At 60.1% G+C, this 20,974-nt stretch overlaps 9 protein-coding genes across 9 annotated transcripts; 5 read left to right on the top strand and 4 right to left on the bottom strand.

The window, feature by feature from the left end:
* Positions 1-57: 57 nt before the first annotated feature.
* On the bottom strand, positions 58-255 carry ACA1_038580 (uncharacterized protein; the record flags this gene model as incomplete). Its single annotated transcript, XM_004335638.1, has 1 exon — positions 58-255. A coding segment is annotated over one exon (198 nt), but the record flags the coding sequence as incomplete, so codon positions are not given.
* A 256-nt stretch (positions 256-511) lies between these two features.
* ACA1_038570 (AlphaL-fucosidase) lies at positions 512-2,653 on the top strand (the record flags this gene model as incomplete). The annotated part of the gene is made up of 9 exons (XM_004335637.1): positions 512-576; positions 707-799; positions 889-971; positions 1,058-1,155; positions 1,245-1,308; positions 1,408-1,483; positions 1,543-1,980; positions 2,087-2,203; positions 2,269-2,653. 9 exons carry the CDS (start codon positions 512-514, stop codon positions 2,651-2,653), a joined length of 1,419 nt encoding a protein of 472 aa, XP_004335685.1.
* A 380-nt stretch (positions 2,654-3,033) lies between these two features.
* Positions 3,034-4,491, top strand: ACA1_038560 (regulator of chromosome condensation (RCC1) repeat domain containing protein; the record flags this gene model as incomplete). The annotated part of the gene is made up of 6 exons (XM_004335636.1): positions 3,034-3,151; positions 3,222-3,437; positions 3,541-3,702; positions 3,919-4,089; positions 4,146-4,357; positions 4,477-4,491. Coding segments are annotated over 6 exons (894 nt in total), but the record flags the coding sequence as incomplete, so codon positions are not given.
* A 28-nt stretch (positions 4,492-4,519) lies between these two features.
* Positions 4,520-9,072, bottom strand: ACA1_038550 (phosphoglucomutase, putative; the record flags this gene model as incomplete). Its single annotated transcript, XM_004335635.1, has 7 exons — positions 4,520-5,103; positions 5,181-5,319; positions 5,401-6,381; positions 6,491-6,669; positions 6,747-7,359; positions 7,443-8,459; positions 8,677-9,072. 7 exons carry the CDS (start codon positions 9,070-9,072, stop codon positions 4,520-4,522), a joined length of 3,909 nt encoding a protein of 1,302 aa, XP_004335683.1.
* A 527-nt stretch (positions 9,073-9,599) lies between these two features.
* ACA1_038540 (Ubiquitinconjugating enzyme subfamily protein) lies at positions 9,600-11,529 on the bottom strand (the record flags this gene model as incomplete). The annotated part of the gene is made up of 9 exons (XM_004335634.1): positions 9,600-9,832; positions 9,896-9,982; positions 10,063-10,233; positions 10,311-10,425; positions 10,503-10,621; positions 10,703-10,820; positions 10,893-11,074; positions 11,184-11,282; positions 11,343-11,529. 9 exons carry the CDS (start codon positions 11,527-11,529, stop codon positions 9,600-9,602), a joined length of 1,311 nt encoding a protein of 436 aa, XP_004335682.1.
* A 687-nt stretch (positions 11,530-12,216) lies between these two features.
* On the top strand, positions 12,217-15,684 carry ACA1_038530 (AMPbinding enzyme, putative; the record flags this gene model as incomplete). Its single annotated transcript, XM_004335633.1, has 16 exons — positions 12,217-12,366; positions 12,440-12,606; positions 12,694-12,898; positions 13,057-13,167; positions 13,258-13,422; positions 13,497-13,589; positions 13,662-13,762; positions 13,848-13,974; positions 14,018-14,222; positions 14,320-14,443; positions 14,556-14,626; positions 14,652-14,738; positions 14,829-14,952; positions 15,040-15,162; positions 15,238-15,409; positions 15,496-15,684. 16 exons carry the CDS (start codon positions 12,217-12,219, stop codon positions 15,682-15,684), a joined length of 2,214 nt encoding a protein of 737 aa, XP_004335681.1.
* A 60-nt stretch (positions 15,685-15,744) lies between these two features.
* Positions 15,745-17,651, bottom strand: ACA1_038520 (Myblike DNA-binding protein, putative; the record flags this gene model as incomplete). Its single annotated transcript, XM_004335632.1, has 7 exons — positions 15,745-15,841; positions 15,936-16,233; positions 16,318-16,465; positions 16,623-16,775; positions 16,889-16,958; positions 17,049-17,412; positions 17,495-17,651. 7 exons carry the CDS (start codon positions 17,649-17,651, stop codon positions 15,745-15,747), a joined length of 1,287 nt encoding a protein of 428 aa, XP_004335680.1.
* Positions 17,652-18,084: 433 nt separating this feature from the next.
* Positions 18,085-20,072, top strand: ACA1_038510 (elongation factor Tu GTP binding domain containing protein; the record flags this gene model as incomplete). Its single annotated transcript, XM_004335631.1, has 5 exons — positions 18,085-18,224; positions 18,315-18,502; positions 18,587-18,708; positions 18,736-18,803; positions 18,896-20,072. 5 exons carry the CDS (start codon positions 18,085-18,087, stop codon positions 20,070-20,072), a joined length of 1,695 nt encoding a protein of 564 aa, XP_004335679.1.
* A 313-nt stretch (positions 20,073-20,385) lies between these two features.
* Positions 20,386-20,839, top strand: ACA1_038500 (mitochondrial import inner membrane translocase subunit tim16, putative; the record flags this gene model as incomplete). The annotated part of the gene is made up of 3 exons (XM_004335630.1): positions 20,386-20,476; positions 20,547-20,644; positions 20,714-20,839. Coding segments are annotated over 3 exons (315 nt in total), but the record flags the coding sequence as incomplete, so codon positions are not given.
* Positions 20,840-20,974: the final 135 nt, after the last annotated feature.

The following is a 20,974-nucleotide window of genomic DNA, read 5'->3' as shown; positions in this document are numbered from 1 at the left end:
TTTCATCTTCATGATGATCGGAGGGTGGCGGGGTTGGTGGAGGAAGTGGAGCCATACGAGCATCACCAGCTCCTCGCCCACCCCCTCGAAGCTCTCCACGTCGTCCAGGTGCCGCCCGATGACCTCTGCGCTCAGCCCCACCAGCCGGTCCACCCTCCTGCGCCGCCGTAGCGCGCTGTATCGTCCCTGCACCCGCCGCTCCTCCTCGGCCCACCGGGGCAGCAGCTCAGCCCCATCCTCTCCTCTCCTCTCCATCAACAAGTTTCGTTGCCGATCATTCAATAACTGAACGGCAAAACCCCAGCTTGTCTTCTTCGCAGAAAGACGTTGGGCCTCCCATCTTTCCTCCTCTTAGTTGCACGCAGGAGCAGGGGTGGGTCGATTGTTGACGGTCTACAGGGAATGGGCCGGTCACGGGTTCGACTCCCGTGTCTGGCTCCTCGTACTCCCAGGGTTCAAGTCCTTGACGCCCCTATTTCTCTGTTTTCGAAAAGACAAGAAGGGACCGCTCATGGCGTCGTGGCGCTTGCTGGTGGTGCTGGTCACCGTAGGTCTGCCTCTGGTGTGTTTGGCGCGGTACCAACCGACCTGGGGCTCCCTCGACGCCCGCCCCTTACCCTCCTGGTACACACGCTCTCTTGCACACAACCCTGCTTCATATGCGGTATGTACCCATACGCCTCTGTTCTGCTGCTCGCTACTCCAGGTACGACGACTCCAAGTTTGGCATCTTCATCCACTGGGGCGTGTTCAGCGTGCCCAGCTACTCGTGCGGTGGCGTGGCTGCCGAGTGGTACTGGTGCGTGACCCTCCTCCTTATTTTTCCTTTTATTTCTGCCTCTCGCGTGGTGTGCTGTGACCCCACAACTTACGGCGGAAGGTGGTCAGGAATGGACTGGAGACGGGCGCCGGCAACGGGTGCATCCAAGCGTTCCACAACAAGACGTACGGCCCTAACTTTAAGTACGCCGGTACGTGCTGGGTGGTGGGAGCTTGTGGTTTCAGTTTCGACCTTGGCTGGAGCAGCTGGTCTGATGGGTGACCGGTCCACGCACAGACTTTGCGAAGGGGTTCAGTGCTGAGCTCTTCGACGCGGCCAGGTGGGCCAACCTCTTCAAGAAGAGCGGCGCCAAGTATGTGGTGCTCACCAGCAAGGTGCATTTCCTTCCGTCAGTCCATCGCACCTGGACTCCCCAGTTCGTTCCTTTAGTTGTTCTCATGCCTCAAACCGGTGCGCGGTGCAGCACCACGAGGGCTTCACCAATTGGCCGTCGCCTCAATCCTGGAACTGGAACAGCGCCGATGTCGGTACGTGTCACTGCATTCCTTTGCGATTCCTCGTGAGGTAACAAATGACCGTCAGCGACCGGCCGCTGACGGTCATTTGTTGCTTGAGTGCTTGCACAGGTCCCGGCCAGGACAACGTCGGCCTCGTGACTGAGGCCGTGAGGGCAGCCGGCCTGCGGATGGGGCTCTACCACAGGTAACTGTGACACTTTAGAGGGACCCCGGACGCTGTCTAACGCAGCGTCTGTGGCACAGCCTTTTTGAGTGGTTCAATCCCCTCTATGTGACGGACAGGAGCAACAACGGCAGCACCACGGTCTACGTGGACACCATCCTACAGCCCCAGCTGCACGACATCGTAAACCGTTACAAGCCCGAAATCGTACGCACCGCACTCAACCCCACCACCACTTCTACAGGCCTTGGTCTGAACGTGATGCTTCATCGGCTCGCGTTCAAGATCTGGGCCGATGGCGACTGGGAGATGTACGACACCTATTGGAAGTCGAAGGAGTTCCTGGCATGGCTCTACAACGACAGCCCGGTCCGCGACACGGTGGTGACCAACGACAGATGGGGCAAGGACGACAGCTGCAAGCACGGTGGCTACTGGACCTGCACGGATCGCTACAACCCGGGCGTGCTGCAGGAGCACAAGTGGGAGAACTGCTTCACCATCGACTCCCGCACCTGGTACTGACTGCACACCAACCACCACGCAGCAGACTGGGCTTGAAGCGAAGCGAAGGTGTCTCACCATTAAGCTTCACACACACACACACAACACATACACACACAGGGGCTATGCGCGCAATGGAGGCATCGGCGACTACCAGACCATCGACCAGCTCTTGCAGGAGCTGATCTCCACCGTCGCCTGCAACGGAAACTTCCTGCTCAACGTGGGTCCCACCAGGTTTGCTCCCCTTGCCCTCCTGTGTGGCTTGGTGGGCTTCGTACTGACCCGACGCACCCTCGAAGTGACGGAATCATCACGCCGGTCTACGAGGAGCGCCTGCTGCAGATCGGGACCTGGCTGGACTTCAACGGCGAGGCCATCTACGCGACCAAGCCGTGGAGGTCACAAAACGATACGGCCTCCTCGGTCTGGTACACGGCGCCCAAGTGGTCGAACAGCACGGCCTACGCCATCTTCTACGCGTGGCCCGCGGAGAGCGTACTGCGCCTGACCCAGGTCGTGCCGCAGTCGCCCAACATGGTGGCCCAGTTGCTGGGCTACCGTGGCAACCTCGCGTGGAAGCTGAACGGCAACACCCTCGCCATCGTCCTGCCCGAAATCGCCCATCTGCCTCCGCTCCTTCAGGTCCAGACCGCCTTTACCATCAAGCTGGTCGGCGTACAGTGATCTTGCGCGTCATTATCCAAATAAATATTGTACAGAAAAAGGCAACAAAGGAAAGGAAATTGCAAAAAAGAAATAACAGAGTCGCCTGGCGCAAAGAAGATGGAGCACGGGGGCAGCTGGTGGGCGTGGGGCAGCGGAGGCAGCGGGCAACTTGGCCTGGGCACCACTGCAGACCATTCCCTGCCGTGCCGGCTTCCTCCGCTCCCAACGGGCGCTGGGCAGCTGCGGACCCTGGTGGGCGGCCCCACCCACACCCTGGGACTCACCCGTACGGGCCTCCGACCACTTCAAGCTGACGCTTAAGGACCCCTGGTGGTGCTGGCCTCACACTGCGCGAGCGCACAGATGAGGGCGACGTGTGGGCGTGGGGCTGCGGCGATGACGGACGGCTTGGGCTCGGGGCACCCTGCCGTGACCAGCCCACGCCCCAGCGCGTAGTGCTACCAGAGACAGTGGTCCAGGTGGCCGCCGGGTGGAGCCACTCGCTCGCCTTGGCCGGTGCGCGCAACTTCTATTCCTCGACCGTTCTACCCAGGCCTGCTGGTGGTGCTCACAGTAGTCACTGCAGCGAGCGGCAAGGTGCTATGTTGGGGCTCGTCTGGCTTCAACCAGATGGGGTGCCTCTACGAAGAGGAGGATGCAGCTGGGACTGAGGAGGAAGCGGCGCGGTCGCAGCAGCAGTTGGTGAAGCGCAGGCTGGTTCCTGCGCCCATGGCAGGGCTCCATAGCTCGATCGTGGTGACGTGCATCGCTGCGGGCATGCGCCATTCCGCTCTCGTCACACGTGCGCCGCCTCTGCCCGATCGATCCCCATCGTGCGCTTGCTGACCACCGCACACGCCACACGCACGCACGCACGCACCACCGCACACGCCACATGCACGCAGAGGAGGGACACCTGCTGACGTTGGGGCATGGCAAGTTCGGAGAGCTCGGACATGGCGACCTGGCCACGCGTTCCACTCCGACCCTGGTCGCCCATTTGGCTGAATCGCGCCTACGCGTAGCGCAGGTGGCGTGCGGGCAAAAGCACACCGTGTGCCTTACAGGTGCGTACCCCTCCTTCCCCCTCAATCCCCTTCAATCACAGTCGACCTGCAGCGGGTACTAAGGTCATGGCCTGCGCGTAGATGAGGGGTCCGTGTTTGCCTGGGGCGATAACTCGCACGGCCAGCTTGGAATTGGCGCAGACTCAGCGCAGTCACCCCACCAGGCCACCACTCGACCAACCACGTCTACTGTTGCCTCGCCTGGCCAAGGCGCAGCAGGCGGCGTGCCGCCGACCAGCAGCAGCAAGCCGAAGCCGCGGATGATCATCAGGGGCACGCGGCACAGGCGAGGCGAGACGTGCCACTCCACCCCGCAACCGGTCGATGTCCCGGCCAACAAGGTCAGCAAAATCGTGTGCGGCTGGAGCTTCACACTGATCGTCGCAGGTACGACCACCACCTTGTTGTCTACATCATCTCTCATGGAATGCGTCGTGATGTAGATGATGGGAGCAGCCTCTTCGGGTTGGGAAGGAACAACTACGGGCAGCTGGGCCTGGGCGACACGACGGACCGACCACGACCGACGCGCATTCCCTCTGAAGCGTGGAACGACGCCCCCATCGACAAGATCGTGTGCGGATGTGAACACACGCTCCTGCTGGCCGGCGGGCAGCTGTTCAGCTGGGGATGGAACGAGCATGGCAACCTCGGCGTAGGCCATGAGCACGACCGGCATTCGCCCACCCCAGCCTCCTCCTCCTCCTCCGATGTCATGATTGACGTTTGCTGCGGTGGCTGTCACTCCTTCGCCCTCGCACGTTCTTGACACAGGTCGCCTGGGATTGACAAAATTGATAAATAATTGCTCTCTGCTCTATTGGAGGACGGCGGGGCCGGTGACGAGGTGCTTGTCCTGGAGGAGCTGCGCGAGCTTGCGGTCGGTGACGAGCGGCGAGACCTCGACCATCTTGTCCGGGTCGTCGGCCGCGAGCTTGCCGCCGGCGCGCTCGATGCGTCGTCGGTAGTGGGCGGCCAACAGGCGTCGCGCCGATCGGGGCGAATCGACCTCGCTGTTCCAGCCGTTCTTGATGGGAGCGAACTCTTCCTCCCGCTTCACGAACATGACGGCCACCGAGTTGTTGGCGTAGGGCGTGCAGTCGACCAGGTACTTCTCGAACTTCCACCCGTTGGGCACGAGCGGCTCGGTCCGCACGCCGTTGTCGTTGACGAACGGGATCCGCTTCTTGGCCAGGTGGTACTCCATGAGCGACGGGTTGTCGGCGATCTTGCGCATGAACCGCAGGGTGAAGAACAGGTTGAGCATGTTGGCCGCGTTGTAGACCAGCTCACCCGACTGCTCGTCCCGCAGCTCAGCCACCGACTCGGGCAGCTCCGAGTACTCCACGCAGTTGATCACCCCGTCCCGCACGCACACCACGCCCGCCGTCTCCTGCGGATCTGTTCGCACCAAACAATCAAACATATGAGCGACGACAACGACCAACGACACACCACGTGGAGGGTGGTGTAGGTACCTCGCCGGTCGACGACCTTGTAGCCCATCTTGACGTTGCGCTGGATGCAGTAGCCCATGTAGGCCGGATCGGCCACCTCGCAGAGCGGGTTGTCGACGCCGAACGCGAAGACGTACTCCACCCCTCGTCGCTTCATGTCCTGCGGTGTGTGTGCGCACACGCGTATTAGCGAGGGCGTGTTGTGTGTGTGTGTGTGTGTGTGTTTGTGTGTGGCACGAACCTCGTATGCCTTAGCGTCCTTGAGCGCGACGAAGAGGCCGCCGTGGCCGTCGGGCGAGAAGACGACGGAGCACTTGGTGTCCATGATGATCTCGCCCGAGGGCGCCACGCACGGGAGCGACCGCTGCTTGAAGAAGAAGACCTGCTTGGGGCACAGCCCGAAGAACTGGTGCTTGATGAAGAACTGGTGCGTCTGCTGCAGCGCCTCGGGGCTCGTCATCACGTAGAACGGGATCTGGATCTGCTGCTGCTGCTGCTGCACCTCCTCGTCGCCGCCGCCGCCGCCGAACGTCTGCCGGACCTCGTCCTGCAGCCGCAGCAGCTTCTCGGCGTGGAGCTGGTAGAGGGACTTGTGCGAGGGCAGGTTGAGGTCGAGGAAGCCCTTGGGCATGGTCATGCCGAGCCGCGTGGCCTGCCCGCCGGCCATGAGCACCACCCCGATCTTGCCCTCGCGGAGGGCGCGCAGGCCGGCGTCTCGCCAGGCCGCCACCGCCGCCGGGTCGCTCTCGTGCAGCTTCACCCACGTGTGTGATGGCAGCGGCTCGAGCGAGTGCGGGTCGATCGCGCCCTTCTCGGCCTTCGATCGGCACTGGAGGTAGATCCGGCTCAGCTCGGCCAGGTCGATGCGCTCAAAGTCGCGCCGCAGCTTGTCGCGCTCCTCGTTGGTCATGCGCTTCCAGAAGCGCAGGAAGCGGCCCTGGCCCTTCATCGCGAATTCCTGGAATACCTTGCCCAGCACCTTCTCGCCCAGCACCCCGCCCGGGTGCCGGAGGCCGAACTCGGGCAGAGTGAACTTCATGCGGGCCGAGAGGGTGACGGCCAGCGCGTCGCCGATGGCCAGGCACACGATGGTGCTCGCCGTGGGCGCGATCTTGTGCTGGTCGGCCTCCATGATCTTGCCCGTGATGATCGACGCGTCCGAGTACCGCGCCAGCAGGCTGTCCTTGTTGCTCGTGATGCCGATGATCTTTCCCGCCAGCACCTGTGTGTGTGTGTGTGCGTGTGTGTGCGTGTGCGTGTGTGCGTGCGTGTGAGATCGCTGGTTAGCACAACACGACGGATACGGTGCCAGTGCATGAAGAGGAAGGTACCCGCAGAGAGGGGATGATGAAGATGAGCTCGGGCGTGTTGCCCGAGTTGGAGATGGCGATGATGACGTCCTCGGCGGTGATGACACCCAGATCGCCGTGGGCCGCCTCAGTGGCGTGCACGAAGAACGACGAGATGCCCAGCGACGAGAACGACGCGCTGATCTTCTGTGCGATGATGCCTATCGATCGAATGGCAAACCGCAAGCGTCAGGCCACACACACACACAACACACACACACCGGGGGTTGGTCGGTACCTGACTTGCCGACGCCGGTGAAGATGACGCGCCCGGAGCCGCGGCTCTCGATGATCTCCACCACCTTCTCAAAGTCGCGGCCCAGGGTGGCCTCCAGGTTCTGCAGCGCCTGGATCTCCTTGTGGATCACGTCGCGCGCGATGCGGGCCGGGGCCATCTGCTCGGGGCTGTTGCCGCTGTTGTGGGGGCTGTTGTGCGCGTCCTCGGCCGCGGCGGGCGGGCGGAGCCCGTTTTGGCTGGGCTGCAGGAATCGATCGATGATCTCCTGCTTCATGCTATCGAGGAGGTCGGTGGCGAGCTGCTCATTGGAGGCGTTGGCCACCTCGATGTAGTACTTGAGCTTGGGCTCGGTGCCGCTGCCCCGGAAGGTGGCTACGCACTCGTTCTCGAAGGTGAAGGTGATCATGTGGGCCGCGCTCGACACCGGGAGCACGGCCCGGTTGTGGGGCTGGCTGTTGTCGAACCCGGTGGTGAGGTCGCGCACGTACTGGACCTTGTGGTCGCCGCAGGTGCTGATGTAGAGGCCGTCGTTGCGGATCTCGTTGAAGATCTGGTCCATCAGCCTCGGGTCGTGGCAGAAGTAGTACCCCACCGCCATCTTGTAATAGCCATACTGAAATGTTGATGTTTAGGGTTGATTAACGAAAAGAGCGAAGAACGAAGAACGAAGAGCAAGAGCGAAGAGGGGGTGGTCACCTTGTGGTAGAGATTGTCGAGGTGGTCGGAGAGGGTGAGGCCGCGCTCGTAGAGGTGGTTGGCCATCTCGACGAACACGGGCGCGGCGCGCACGCCGTCGGTGTCGAGGCTCATGTCGCCGATCATGAAGCCGATCTCGACCTCGTAGGCGAAGAGGAACGTGTAGCCCGCGCGGACGAGCTCGTCGGCCAGGTTGCCCAGCCACTTGAACCCGGTCAGCGTCTCGCGGTAGTGGAAGCCCTCCTTCGCCGCCATCGCCGCCAGGGCCTTCGACGAGACCGTGCTGTTGAGCATCACGATCTTGGCGCGGTCCACCTCCGGGTGGCGCTCGGTGTAGTTGCGCCACAGCCAGTCGGCCAGCAGCAGCGCGATCTCGTTGCCGTCGAGGATGCGCCACTCGCCCGAGTCCCGCTGCCGCTCGGCCACGGCCAGCCGGTCGGCGTCGGGGTCGTTGGCCAGAATGAGCGGCGCGCCCTCGCGGTCGGCCGTGGACATGGCCAGCCGCAGGCTGCACCCGTTGGCCTCCTCCGGGTTGGGGAACTCGACCGTGGTGAAGTCGGGGTCGGGGTCGTGCTGCTCGCGCACGGCGATGACCGGCGGCAGGCCGAACGCGTCGAAGATGCGCTCCACGCTCTGCCCGCCGACGCCGTGCATGGCGGTGTAGACCACGCGGAGCTGCGCGGCGGCGTTCTGCTGCGGAGTGCGGAAGCTCCAGTGCCGGGCGGCGGCGAGGTAGGCCGCGCACACGTCGGTGGTGGGGTCGAGACACAGGGGGTGCTCATCGATGGCCTTGTCGTCGGGCATTCGGTCCCAGATGCTGAAGTTGGCCTCGATCGCCCGCGCGATCTGCGCGTCGTGCGGGGCGGTGATCTGCGCGCTGTTGGCCCAGTAGACCTTGTAGCCGTTGTCCTCCTTCGGGTTGTGCGAGGCCGTCACCATCACGCCCGCCGCACACTTGAGGTGGCGCACGCCAAACGCCACCAACGGCGTCGGCACGTCGTCCCTGAACAGGTGCACCTGCGCGCGTGTCACATTTGATTTTAGAATTATTTATTAACTTATTAATGTGTATCAAAATATCAGAAGAAAAAAATAAATAAATCATTGCGTTCCGTTTTGTGTTTAGTCATCTCTGGTGCTTTCGCGCAAAAGATTTGGGTAATCATTACAAAGCCGTCCATTTGAGAGAGCGATCGAAATCGGGAAGAATGAGGAGAAGCAATCAAAGACGGACCTTAATCTTGCGCGAGAGGAATACGGCGGCGGTGAGGCGTGCGAACATGCGAGAGTTGTAGCGGCCGTCGTGTCCGACGATGACGCCCCGCTCCCTGAGGTCTGTCAGGCACGGGTGGACCGTGCGGAGGTAGGCGCAGAGGCCCTGCGAGGCCTGGGTGACGGTCACGGCGTTCATGAAGGCGAACCCCCACTTCATCTTGCCGCGCAGGCCGGCCGTGCCGAAGGAGATGCGTCGGCCGAGGTGCGCCACGAGCTCCTCCTCTTTGCCCGCCGCCACCAGCCCCTTGACGTGCTCGCGGCTCTCCGGGTCCCAATCCACCGACAGCCATGCATTCACCATCTGCTGGGTCTCATCCGAAATCTTCCTCATCCGGCCGGAAACTCGGGATGCCATGTCGTCGTGGCGGTGGTTGACGTGGTTGTTGCTTCCTCCGTCTCCGTGTGTGCAAGTAGCAGAGGCCCACCACCTGAGCAGGTCGCTACAAGGCCTCGCCCAGAAGATTGCAGAAGATGGGTATGAAGAGTATAAACCGGCCTGAGTTGAAAACTAAATAAATAGGAGTGTAACGCAACTCCCCCAGTCACTGAAACGTGCGGATGAGGCAGATGGCGTACTTTCTACCACTGGCCTACGCCTTCCGGACGCGCAGCACCATCGCGTCCCACAGGTCCCGGCCCGCACTTTTCCATCGGCGATAGCTCCGGCGCGCCTTTTCCGCGGACAGGGAACGTTGGTGGTCAGAGGCGGAAGGAAAAGCGAAGACGACGAACTGCCCAGCAAATGGGAGGGACGCAGAGTGAAGAGCACACACCGGTGGGTGGGTGGGTTGGTTGTGTTAATCGTTCGTGTTTTCTACGTCGAAGCCAGGCCCTCGCATGTTGTGCACTTGCGTACGCAATGGTGCGGTGTCGTGCACTGGCTTATTCGTCACCCTCGACACTCTTCCTGACGAGGCGAGCGACCTTCTTCCGGTACTCCTTCTTGACCTCATCGTCGTTGGAGAAGTACATCTTGGCCGCTTGGACGTTGGCCCACGTGGCAGGGCTTGGGTTGGGATTGGCCTTGAGCAGCTTGATGATGGCCGTGAGAATGGTCGCTACCAGGCCTCGTCTGGCCGGTGCGACCAGGTAGAACGGGATGCCGTCGCTCGTCACTGCAGCATAGGTGTGTTGGTGTCATCCAGGAGCGAGGAAGAGAGCCAGGGTCTTGAACGTACCATGAGGGTGGAACATCTCAGTGATGAAGCGGACGCGAGGTGGGGCTTCATCTTCGCTGAAGATGATGTCCACGTTGTAGAAGCCGCCTGGTCAATGGTCAGGGGAATTGGGATGTGTCAGCCCTTGGTGCGCAAGAGGCAAGTGAAAGTGGGCGAGAGGTACACACCTTCCCATGGAGAGCCGTCGGGACCGAAGATGGAGGCCTGCCAGTGGTAGAGGTTGTCATCTTCCACGGGTGCAGCGCTCACGCCCTCGAGCGTCACCTTGCCCGATTTGAACTTCTCGGCCTCTTCCATGAGCTGATAGTACTTCCAGCCAGTCTCCTTCTTGGTGAAGACTGCGTGCCATCGCGCCAAGCCACGGTCAGCTCGACTCAAGCGGAAGTGAAGTGGACACATGCGCCGTTTTTTGTACCTTTGCCCTTTTCCTTCCATTCCTCGGTCTCTCGATCGATCCTGGATTTGAGATCCTTGAGCCGCGCGATGATGTTGGTGTAGTTGTACTTGCCCGCAGCGGTGTTGCCGTCAAACTGTGAGAAGAGAAGGCGGATGAGCGTGAGCCTCTTGGTCACGCTCGTTACGGCGCAAAGGCATGTAGAGAGCGTACCTCAAAGGGCATAGGGCGGAACTCTTGGCCCTCGAGCCCTCGAGCAAGCTCCCGCTCTGCGGTGCTGAGGTAGTTGTCGAACCAAAGCAGGAACTGGTGCTTGATCAGCTCATTCCAGGCTGTCCATTGAACAAAGCGAAGGAGGGGTGGTCAGGTCAACAAATGGTAAAAGGCAACAGCGACGTGATGTGGACATATACGTTCGTTCCTGCCGAGGATGGCGTCCTCCACCATGCCGCAGACGGCAATTCGCATCACCTCGTGGGTGATCTTGTCCGAGTAAGCGTTGATCTCCTCAGGGTTGTCATGCTCTCCTCCCTGGCCAAGATGTAAGGTGGGTCAGCACTGCACTTCAGCAGTCAGCAGAGGGAGCAAGAGCAAGCGTGTTACCTCTTCGTAGCCAGGTTCGTTGTGATAAGGCTTGGCCGTCATGATCAGGCTCTGGATGGCGCTCAGTACGTAGTTGATGGAGTACGAGGACCGCCACTCGTCCTCGGACTCGCCTGACCAGGTGCCCAGGATGCTAAGGCACACTGCGCGGATGAAGGTGGTGAGGCCATAGCTCCTGTGAACTGTGCTGCGTTGGCATGGATGAATACCTTTCCCTCCTGCGTACAGATTCGGGTTGAATCTGGTGCGCCCGCCGTTGGTCGTGGTGCTAGATTGCGGAAAGCCACACACAGGGATGAGTGCGCGCAAAGATGGCTGCGTAGAGCAGGTGCAGCTCGTACATGAGGACCTTGGGCGGCGTGTTGGGGTAGGTGGAAGGGAACTGCATGTCTGCACGACGATGGAAAGTCAATTTGGAGAAAAAGCAGCTGGGAAGATGGAGTGCCGCACCAAATCTAAAGAAGCCGAACGAGTACGGCGTCTCGGGCGGTCCCATGATGAGCGCATCAACATGGTCCAGCGAATCGCCAACAGGCAGAGCAAAAATCGGAGGACTATCAGGATTTAGCTTGTCATTTACTTCACGCAGATCCTTCTGAATCCTGCCGTGCGCAGTCGTTCGCGTGTCCTTCTGCATTGTTGTGATCGTTGAGATCAAAAAAAAAAAGGGAAAAACGAAAGATGCAGACCACCAGCAGTTTTCTTTTTCGCCTCACCCCAAACCCTCATGATCTCCTCGTATCTGGGGCGAAAAAAGGTGCTCGCCTTTTGGTCTCCAATCCTGCTAGCTGCTGAGGTCAGTGCCCTTCTTCCCCACCCAACGCTTCTTCTGTTTCATGGTAATGGGGCTCTTTCATGTGCACAGCACACCCCACACAAGCTGGCAAGGAGCCCAAAACAACATGCACACCATGGCCCTAGCCATACACATGTGTAAGTGTGCCCTGTGGCCAGTGTGTGAGATAAGATGGTTTTGTTTTTTGTATGGGTTATGTTTGGAAGATGTGGTGTATCATAAAGTGGATGTAGGAATGCTTGTGTTTACAGTGGATATATGTCAGTATTGCAGGCACAAGGGTCTCTAAATAATTCTAAATAAATAGATCATAAATCCGAGCATACCATGCATTCCAGCAAGTCTGGCGGGAATCAGAAGAACTACAAACGGAAGAGGCCGATCATGGATGAAAGTCACTGTGCGGGAGGGGGGGGGAATCATGTGCGCGTTGCTGGCAGAGGCCATTCCTTCAAACAAACGAACCACCCACAACGCTAGTCCCTTCAGCAACGCCTAATCTTTTCCATCTGTCGAAACGATTGTGACATGTCGCGTCTCTTTGAAGACCACTCGCCAGAGACTGGGCACGAGCCCGAGCCAGAGTCCCTGACCTCCTCAATCCTGTGGATGCTTTTCGTACGCACTTCGGGCATGCTCATCGTCGCGGCCATCATGGGCCTCCTCATCTACCGCCACGTGCCCAAGGGCGCCACGCCCTCTGGCGACTGCTCAAATCGCAGAAGGCCGAGTCGCACATGCACGCCGTGAGCGTGGCCGCGACAACGACGACTACCCCGTGTGGCGCGCCGCGGCGCCGAGCGCGGTGCTCGACTCGTACGGCATCGACCGCGAGTCCGTGAGCGTGAAGGAGGGCGACCTCAAGGGCCTCCTCTGCTCGCCCAACAAAGACATCAGCACCCTCAAAGACCTCCTCCTGTACGTCTCCATCCTGTGTCGTGTGTGTCGTGTGTGTCGTGTGTGCGTGTGTCGTGTCGGTTTGTCTGATGGGTTTGGCGCAACTAGGTACGCGGCGGACAAGCACAAGGGTGCGCGTGCGCTAGGGCAGAGGAAGTTGATCAAGGAGCACAGGCAAAAGAAGGTCATCAATGGCGAGGAGAGGGAGTGGACGCTCTACGAGAAGAGCCCCTACGAGTGGCTCACCTACAGCCAAGTCCTCACCCAGGTCAAGCAGCTCTCGTGCGGCATTCTCGCCCTCGGCATCAGACCCGTACGTCACGAGCTCTTTCATTGCTCTTCGCTCACACTTGACTCTAAGTGCACGACACGACACGACCAACGACACGACACGACACAGCGTGAATCGGTGTGCCTCTTCCTGGACACGTGCATGGAGTGGCAGCTGATGGCCCACGCCTGCTTCCACAGCAACTGCCGGTGGCCACGGCCTACGCCAGTCTAGGCAAGAAGGGCCTCTCGCACGCGCTCTCCCAGACCGAGAGCCGAGCCCTCTTCACTCACGCCTCCCTCTTCAAGACTGTACTCTCGCCCTACTCCTCACCGTGTTGTGTGTGTGTGTTTTGGATCATGTGCCGCTTGCTCATGAGCGAGCACTTTACGCGCGTCCAGGTGCTGAAGAGCCTCAAGAAGTGCGAAACGCTCCAGTACGTGTTCTACGTAGGCGAACCGGATGAGCAGGAGATGAAGGAGCTCGAGCAGGCCCTCACCAAGCGGGTCCAGAAGGCCGTCGACATCGAGACCCGCGTCCTCACCTTCGACAAGCTCATCAAGATCGTACATGCGCGCGCTCTCACCCCATTCCCCGCCACTCTAGTCCAATCCAACAATGGCGTGCGGCCCATCAACAGGGCAAGTACAACATGAGCGAAGCGGTGGAGGACCCCAGCCCCGACGACATTGCGCTGGTCATGTACACGAGCGGGGCCACGGGCACGCCCAAGGTTCGTGACCTTCTTAGTGTGGTGTCAAGTGCGCCCACGAGGCACAGGCACTCACTGGCGTGCGACCTGCAGGGCGTCCTGCTTTCTCATGCCAACTTTGTTGCCTCGGTGGCGGGCTATGCCTCCGATCTCGAGGGCAGCTTCGACCCCACCATCGATAAATACCTGGCCTAGTACGCTCACCACCGCCGCCGCCATCACCACCGCCTCCATTCATGTGCTGTGCTCAGCGTGCGTGTCGTGATTCTATGGGTCCAGCCTGCCCCTGGCGCACGTCCTGGAGTTCACCGTGGAGCAATTCGCCATCTACCTGGGCATTCCGATTGGCTACGGCGTACGCCACCCTGGGACGGAGGATACCGATGCGGCGCATGTGGGTCTGACGGTGCTTGGGTTGGTTGGGTTGGTTGTGTGATGGGCGAGCACAGAACCCGCGCTCGCTGACGGACAGCAGCATGAAGAACTGCAAGGGCGACGCCAAGGAGCTGCAGCCGACCATCATGGCCGGCGTGCCGGAGGTGTTCGAGCGCATCAGGAAGACCGTCGAGGCCCAGGTCAACAAGCAGGGCCTCTTCGCCAAGTACCTCTTCCGCCTGGCCTACGCCTTCAGGAGCAAGCTCATCGAGTACAGCAGTACGCCCGTCACCGTCTTGTGGCTTTTGGCACTCATTAGCTGCGCTTTGAACCCCACCCACTTACCCGCTCGCGCCGGGTCGTGGAATGTTGGCAGCCAACGTCCCGTTCCTGGACCAGCTGGCGTTCAGGAAGGTGAAGCAGGAGCTGGGCGGCAAACTCAATTTCGTGGCCTCTGGCGCTGCGCCCCTGTCCAAGAACAACCAGATGTTCCTCCGCGCGTACGCAGACACCTCGCTCGCTCGCTCCCTTTCAGCTTTCAGCGCTAAGCTCTGTCGTCACTCACGCGAGCCACATGGCTCTTTCAGGTGCTTTGGGGTTCAGGTCGTGCAGGGTTATGGTACGATGGCCAGCTCTCAACCGTGACAAGTCGTCGATCTTTGCTCCGTTGCGCACCACTGACCGTGAGTTTGTTTGTATGGTGCCCAGCGCTCACCGAAACCGCGGGAGCGGGAACGCTGCAGGCCTACGACGACCCGACCTTCTCCAACGTGGGCCGTCCCAACATGTGTTGCGGTGCGTCTCGTGCTGTGAGGGCTCTTCCTGTTTTTCGTGCGTAGCAACCGGTGGTCTGACCCGGGCGCGTGTTGTGCTCAACGTTCGCAGAGATCAAGCTCGTCGACGCGCCGAAGATGGGCTACACCACGGACGACGAGGAGGGACCTGCTGGCGAAATCCTTATCCGCGGGCCCAACGTGTCGCGCGGCTACCTCAAGCTCGACGATAAGACGTACGCCCCGCCTCCCAAGACGACTGTTGTTCGACGTGCGCGTGCGTGCTCACGCGTCGTCAACGCGCGCTCTCTTTCGTCCATCAGTAAGGAGGACTTCAAGAACGGTTGGTTCTCGACGGGCGACATCGGTCGTTGGATCGACGGCCGCCTGTACATCGTCGACCGGAAGAAGAATCTCGTCAAGCTCTCGTCCGGCGAATACATCGCGTACGTACCGCTCGCTCGCTCTTCTTTGCGCGACCCCCATGATGGGCCCACTCACCGCGATTCACACCCAACCAGGTTGGAGAAGCTGGAGACGCTGTACAAGGAGAGCAGCCTGGTGGAGAACGTCATGATCCACGCCGACACGGAGGAGAACGTACTCATCGCCGTCGTGCAGCCGTCCAAGAAGGCCGGTGACGACGAGGACGCCTTCAAGAAGGAGTTCGAGGCCATCGCCAAGAAGAACAGTGTACGCTCTCTCTTTCTTCCACTGGAGAGATATCCGTAACGCACCACGCCACACACAACACACACCACACACCACACACAACACAGTTGTCCAAGGTGGAGCGGATCGGGCGTGTGATTCTCGATCCGGAGCCGTGGACGCCCGAGAACGGGCTGGTGACGGCCACGGCCAAGCTCAACCGCCAGGAGCTCGAGAAGAAGTTCGAGTCCCAGCTCGAAGGCGGTGGCAAGGGGAAGAAGAAGGGCGACGGCAAGGCCGGGAAGCAGGAGAGGTGAAGCCGGCCACGCCCGCCGCACGGCGCCGAACAAAAAACAATCGATTTAGAACAAATATATTTAGTAGTCGTCGTGATCGTCGTTACCGCCTGTGTAGCCGTAGTCGTCACCATCGTCGTCATACCCGCCGGCGTCATAGACCTCGTCGTCATCGTATCTGTGTACACACATGCATTTACGAGAAAGTGTCATTCGGCGCGCACGGGCGTGGTGCAGAACTGTCGTGTGTAGTGTGCTGGGCTTGGCCGTACCGGTGCTGGGCTTCGTATTCGGACCTGTCCATGATAATCTCCCCGTTGGGTCCGATGGTGGTCTTTGGTGCTACGGGAGCCACATCGGCTGCCGCCTCCGCGCCGCCATCAGCGGCGGTTTCGGTTGGCCGCCCGATCGCTGGTGCGATGACGCTCGGGCCTTTGCGCGCTGCCGGTTGGGCCGCCGGTGCGGGCGCCGGGATGTCGGACTCTCCATTCTCCTTGAGCTCGCGGGCGCGTTTCTCCTGCTCCGCGATCGCCTTTGCCCTGTCCGCCAACAGCCTGTGCTCGTTTTCCTCTGTGACGCGCGCCGCGGGCGAGTGAGCATCAACCAACGCAGTGCCGAAAGAGTAGAAGAGAAGAGAAGCGAAGGAGGGCATACCGATGGGAAGACGACTTCGGAGCGCGAGGTCGATCCGAGGACCGTTTTCCTTCTCCTCCTTCTTGAACTTGTTGCGAATTTGGTCGCGTGAACGGTCGGGGAACAGCAGCTGGATGAGCGTGAAGTCCGTGCCATACCGACGCAGCGCCTGCTCTCAACACACACACGCACACACACACACGCACACACACGCCCACACACACACACACACACGCCCGCACACACACAACACACACACGGGTCAGTCAGCTGCACGAGCGATCAACAACGACGAAACAGAGGGAGTGGTAGTGAGAGATGTGTACGTTGTAGAAGGCGTCGGTTTGCTCTCGGGTCCACTTGTTGCGCTGGTTCTTCCTCCTATGTCGCTGAAAGTTGGTGTTCTTTGATTCCTGGTCCTCGTACGTGTACGAGTAGTTCACGCTCTCGTCCCTCTGGGTCGTGTTCACCAGCAGACTCTGCGAAGAAAAAAAAAGAAGACCACGGGCGGGTGGTGATGAGCACTCCCTCTCTCGAGAGGCCGGCGAAACGAGTGAATGAGTTGGTGTGGACGTGCCTGCTGGTCGATCACGATTTCTCCCGTCTCGGGATCGATGGTCACCTGCGGACCCATGGCCTGCCGTGGGGCAGCCGCAGTCGCCCTGTGCGCGTGCCACACGCGAGTGTCAGTGCCAGTTTTTCACCGGTGCTCGTGGCGTTCATGCAGAGCGAAAGCAGAACAGCAAACGTACGTTTCTTCTCGCGGCGCTGGCCGGTTGATGCTGCGCACCTGCTCTTCGGAGCCGGTGGGAGCCATGGGCGTGCCGCTGTTGGCGCGCACGACGTCCTTGAGGGTGCTGGCTCGCTTGGCCCTGATGGGCGGTGGCCCGCCGGTGCTGCTGGAGGGCGAGGCCGACGGGGAGGATGGCACTGCCGAAGCCGCTCGGCTGGCTCGGGCGCTGACGATGGGGCTCGGTCCGCTGCTGGTTGGGGTGGTGAGCGATGAGGTGGATGTGTCGAGCCTGGGCTTCTTCTGAGGTGTGGTTGGGGTGGCTTCCTCTTCATCACGGTCATCTGGCTCGTCATCTTTCTCTTTGCCCGTGTCCTTGCGTTTGCCTTGATCCAGATGGACGCATTGAGAATTCAAGCACCAGCCAAGAATTGCGAACGCAAGAGCGTTTGAATCAAAAAGCCTTACCTACTGATATCAGATCGGTCTGAAGAATTGGCAGCGCAGATGAAGGCGCTCCAGGCTGACCCAGGGGGACTGGCTTGCGACCACCGCGCCCTGCAAGGTTCGGCCTAAATCCACCCCTGCGCGCCGGTCCAGAGGGCGATGCTTCTGTCGCCTCCATCTTCCTTTTTCTTGGTTTTAGATTTTCCTCTTTGTTTTTCGCGCCAAGATCTCCAAGGGCACAAATTTAATCAAAATCACAAATCACGGCCGGGTCGCGTTGGTGCCCTTGCCTACAAACATGGTTTGTGCTCTATTCGCAGGCTCCTCGTCATGATTTTTCATTTATTAATCATTATGTAATTATGGCAATTCTCCATCGTCATCACAGATGCGGGCAGGATGCTGGAGTGGCGGGGGGCGACGTGCATGGTCTTCATTTCCCGCCACAACAGCTGCGGGAAGATGGACCGGCAGTCGCGCTCTTAGCTGTATCCAGCCGTTGGCCGACACGGTGGGCATCCGGCCGTACTCTACGCCCTCCGTGCGCCTCTTCCACCCAAGGTGCGAGCCATCACCCGCTTGCCTTTAGGCGAGTCGCACGCAGGCAGCTGATGGTGTGGCACCCACTGGTGGAGGGCAGAGAGAAGATCGTGAAGGAGGCCAAGCTTCCGCCCTTCATTCGAGCACGAGAACTGGCCAAGAAGCTGGGAATCAATCTCAAGGACATCACACGACGGCTTACATCCGAAGGGTAGGCGTAGCCTCTGCCCACAAGCATTACCTTCTTTCGCACGTCGCACCATTATCACTTACATTCCTCACATACGCGTCTGACGCTCAGATTGCGCTTCAAGACGCCCAAGGACCTGATCTTTTCGTGGGAAGCAACCTCACAGTTCGCGGAGAGCATCGGCATCGAGCCTGTGTTCGACGACCCTGACCTGCGGCGCGACGCCGTTTCCCACCGCGAGCGGCGCAAGGCCGGCCCGGCCGGTCAAGTCATCGGCAAGGGAATGGTCCTGCGACCAGGTGCCTGGCTCCCTCGCCGACCCAAACACACCACGGCATCAGCGAGCGCCTAACCCGATCTGTGCTTGTTGATCTTCAATTTAGGGATTGTGTCGGTGATGGGCCATGTGGACCACGGCAAGACGACGCTCCTGGACGCACTCCGGAACACCAACGTGGCCGCGCGGGAGGCGGGAGGGATCACACAGAGGCTGAGCGCCTTCAAGGTCCGCGTGTCTCAATTCCTACAACAGCAACAGCAGCCTGGCGAGGAGTCGAACCACGGCAAGGCCATCACATTTTTGGACACGCCCGGCCACAAGTACTACTTCCCCGCCTCGCGTGGTTCCTGGCCATACGGTATATTGACAAACGGGGGGGACTGTGGTGTGCCGCTTCACATGGCGACGACAGAGCATTCTTTCGGATGCGGTCGAACGGGGCGTACCTGTCGGACATGGTGGTGCTGATCATCGCCTGCGACGAGGGCATCAAGCCGCAGACCAAGGAGTCCTACGACCTGGCGCTGGAATCCGAACTGCCAGTGGTGATCGCGCTCAATAAGATCGACCTCCCGGTCGACACCTCGAAGATCAAGCGGAGGCTCGAGCGATTGGGATGGGTGCCCTCGCCCAGCGGCACAGCCGCCACCAATAGCTCAACTGCGCCGCCGTCCAACGTCAGGGCCGTCGTGGAGATCTCGGCCAAGGAGCGACGCAACCTGGACGTGCTCGTGTCGACGCTGGCCAACACTTGCCGGGAGATGAACCTGTGGGAGGACACGACGTGCCCGCCTGAGGCCACGGTGGTGGAGGTGTGGAGCGAGGACGGCTCGCGCGGGCGCGTGCTCAAGGTCATCGTGCACTGCGGCGTGCTCGAGGTGGGCCAGCACTTTGTCGTGGGCTACCAAGCCGGCCGCGTGCGCGCCATCTTCGACGAGGACCGGAAACAGGTGGAGAGGGCCATGCCCGGCGACCCCGTCGAGATCGTGGGCCTCTACCGCGGCACGCTCCCCTCGCCGGGCGATGACCTGTTCGTCGTCTCGCGCGACAAGGCCGAGCAAGTGGTCGAGTTCCGCAATCTGGTGACCGACTTCCAGGGCACCGAGGGCAAGTACGATCAGGCTCTCATCAACTCCATTCACCGAGAGTCGGCACACAGCGCAGAGGACACCGACGAACAGACAAACGAAGGAGAAGAAGAAGAAGAAGGCGACGATGAAGAAGAGGAAGAGGATGAGGATGAAAAGGCGACCGTACCCTACGAGGAGGAAGAGGAGCCGGTGGTGAACGTGGTGCTGAAGGCAGACAACCTCGGGTCGCTGTACACGCTGGTCGATGCCTGCAACGAGCTGTCGAGCCAAGGCGGACCCAAGGTCAACATCGTGCGGGCGGGCGTGGGCAACGTGAGCGCTACGGACGTGGCCTACGCCACCAGCGCCGAGTGTGCCATCTACACCTTCAACGTGGGGCTCACCCACGACATCAAGCTGCGGAAGGTCAACAACAAGCTCAAGATCCGGATCAAGCATTTCGACGTCTTCTACCACCTTCTCGATGACCTCAAGAAGGAGCAAGACGCCCTGCGGTAGCTAGAGCACTTGCAGTCGTTGTACAGCACAAGCAACAGCTTCATCACCTCTTTCCTTTTGTGGCCTACACTAGAAAAATCGCGTACCAGCGCTGGAGATTTCCGGTGGCAAAGCTCCGGGAAATGCGGAGTTATTAGTACCAGGAAGACACGGCAAGCCACAAAGAGAAGGCGTGGTGGATCGTCGTTCACGACAGGAATCTTGAACGCATCGGTCAACGACACCTTTCTCTTTTCTACAATACACCACCCATGGTTCGTCTGGCTTTCTTTGCTTGCGTCATAGCACCGTATTCACCTTCTACTCTGTGCAGGCGGCGACAAGATTAATCATCAATCTTTTTGTCTCGGGCAGCACCATCTTCGGTAAGGCCTTTGTCGATGCGTGGCGGCAAGCGAGCATCAGTACGCAATCGCTTCTCTTTTTCGTCATCTTTGCATCCCACAAATTTAATTTAATCTCAATTTATTGCAGAAGCGGCGCAAGGTGCTGCCGGCCGTATGTTGAGTGTTCAGGAGGCGCAAAAGATCTTGGGGCTGCGACCACAGTGCGAGATGAAGGAAGTCCTGCAGGTGCGCACTTTCCACCACTCATCTCTTTTGTGCCACCGCCTCTCGCTGACACTCTTGCTCATTTCGTAGAAATATGAGAAAATGTTCAAGGCCAACGATCCTGCGAACGGAGGATCCTTCTACTTGCAGTCCAAGGTGGTGCGCGCCAAGGAGGCGCTGGAGGCCGAGATGGCCAAGGTCACACGGCAAGCCTAAGTGGTGCCCTTCCTAAGGATGGAAATCACAAATCGTTGTACATATCCGGCCCTTTTTTTTAACCACAAAGACAGCCTGCATTCATCGCAACGCTCCATCGCTCCATCCATCCACTGTCACGCTATGAAGGTCTTG

The sequence above is a fragment of the Acanthamoeba castellanii genome, assembly GCF_000313135.1.
Source record: "Acanthamoeba castellanii str. Neff unplaced genomic scaffold scf7180000084568, whole genome shotgun sequence".
Lineage (NCBI taxonomy): Eukaryota > Discosea > Longamoebia > Acanthamoebidae > Acanthamoeba > Acanthamoeba castellanii.
The sequence above is the reverse complement of the archived record's forward strand: the minus strand, read 5'-3'. Positions and strand labels throughout refer to the sequence as shown.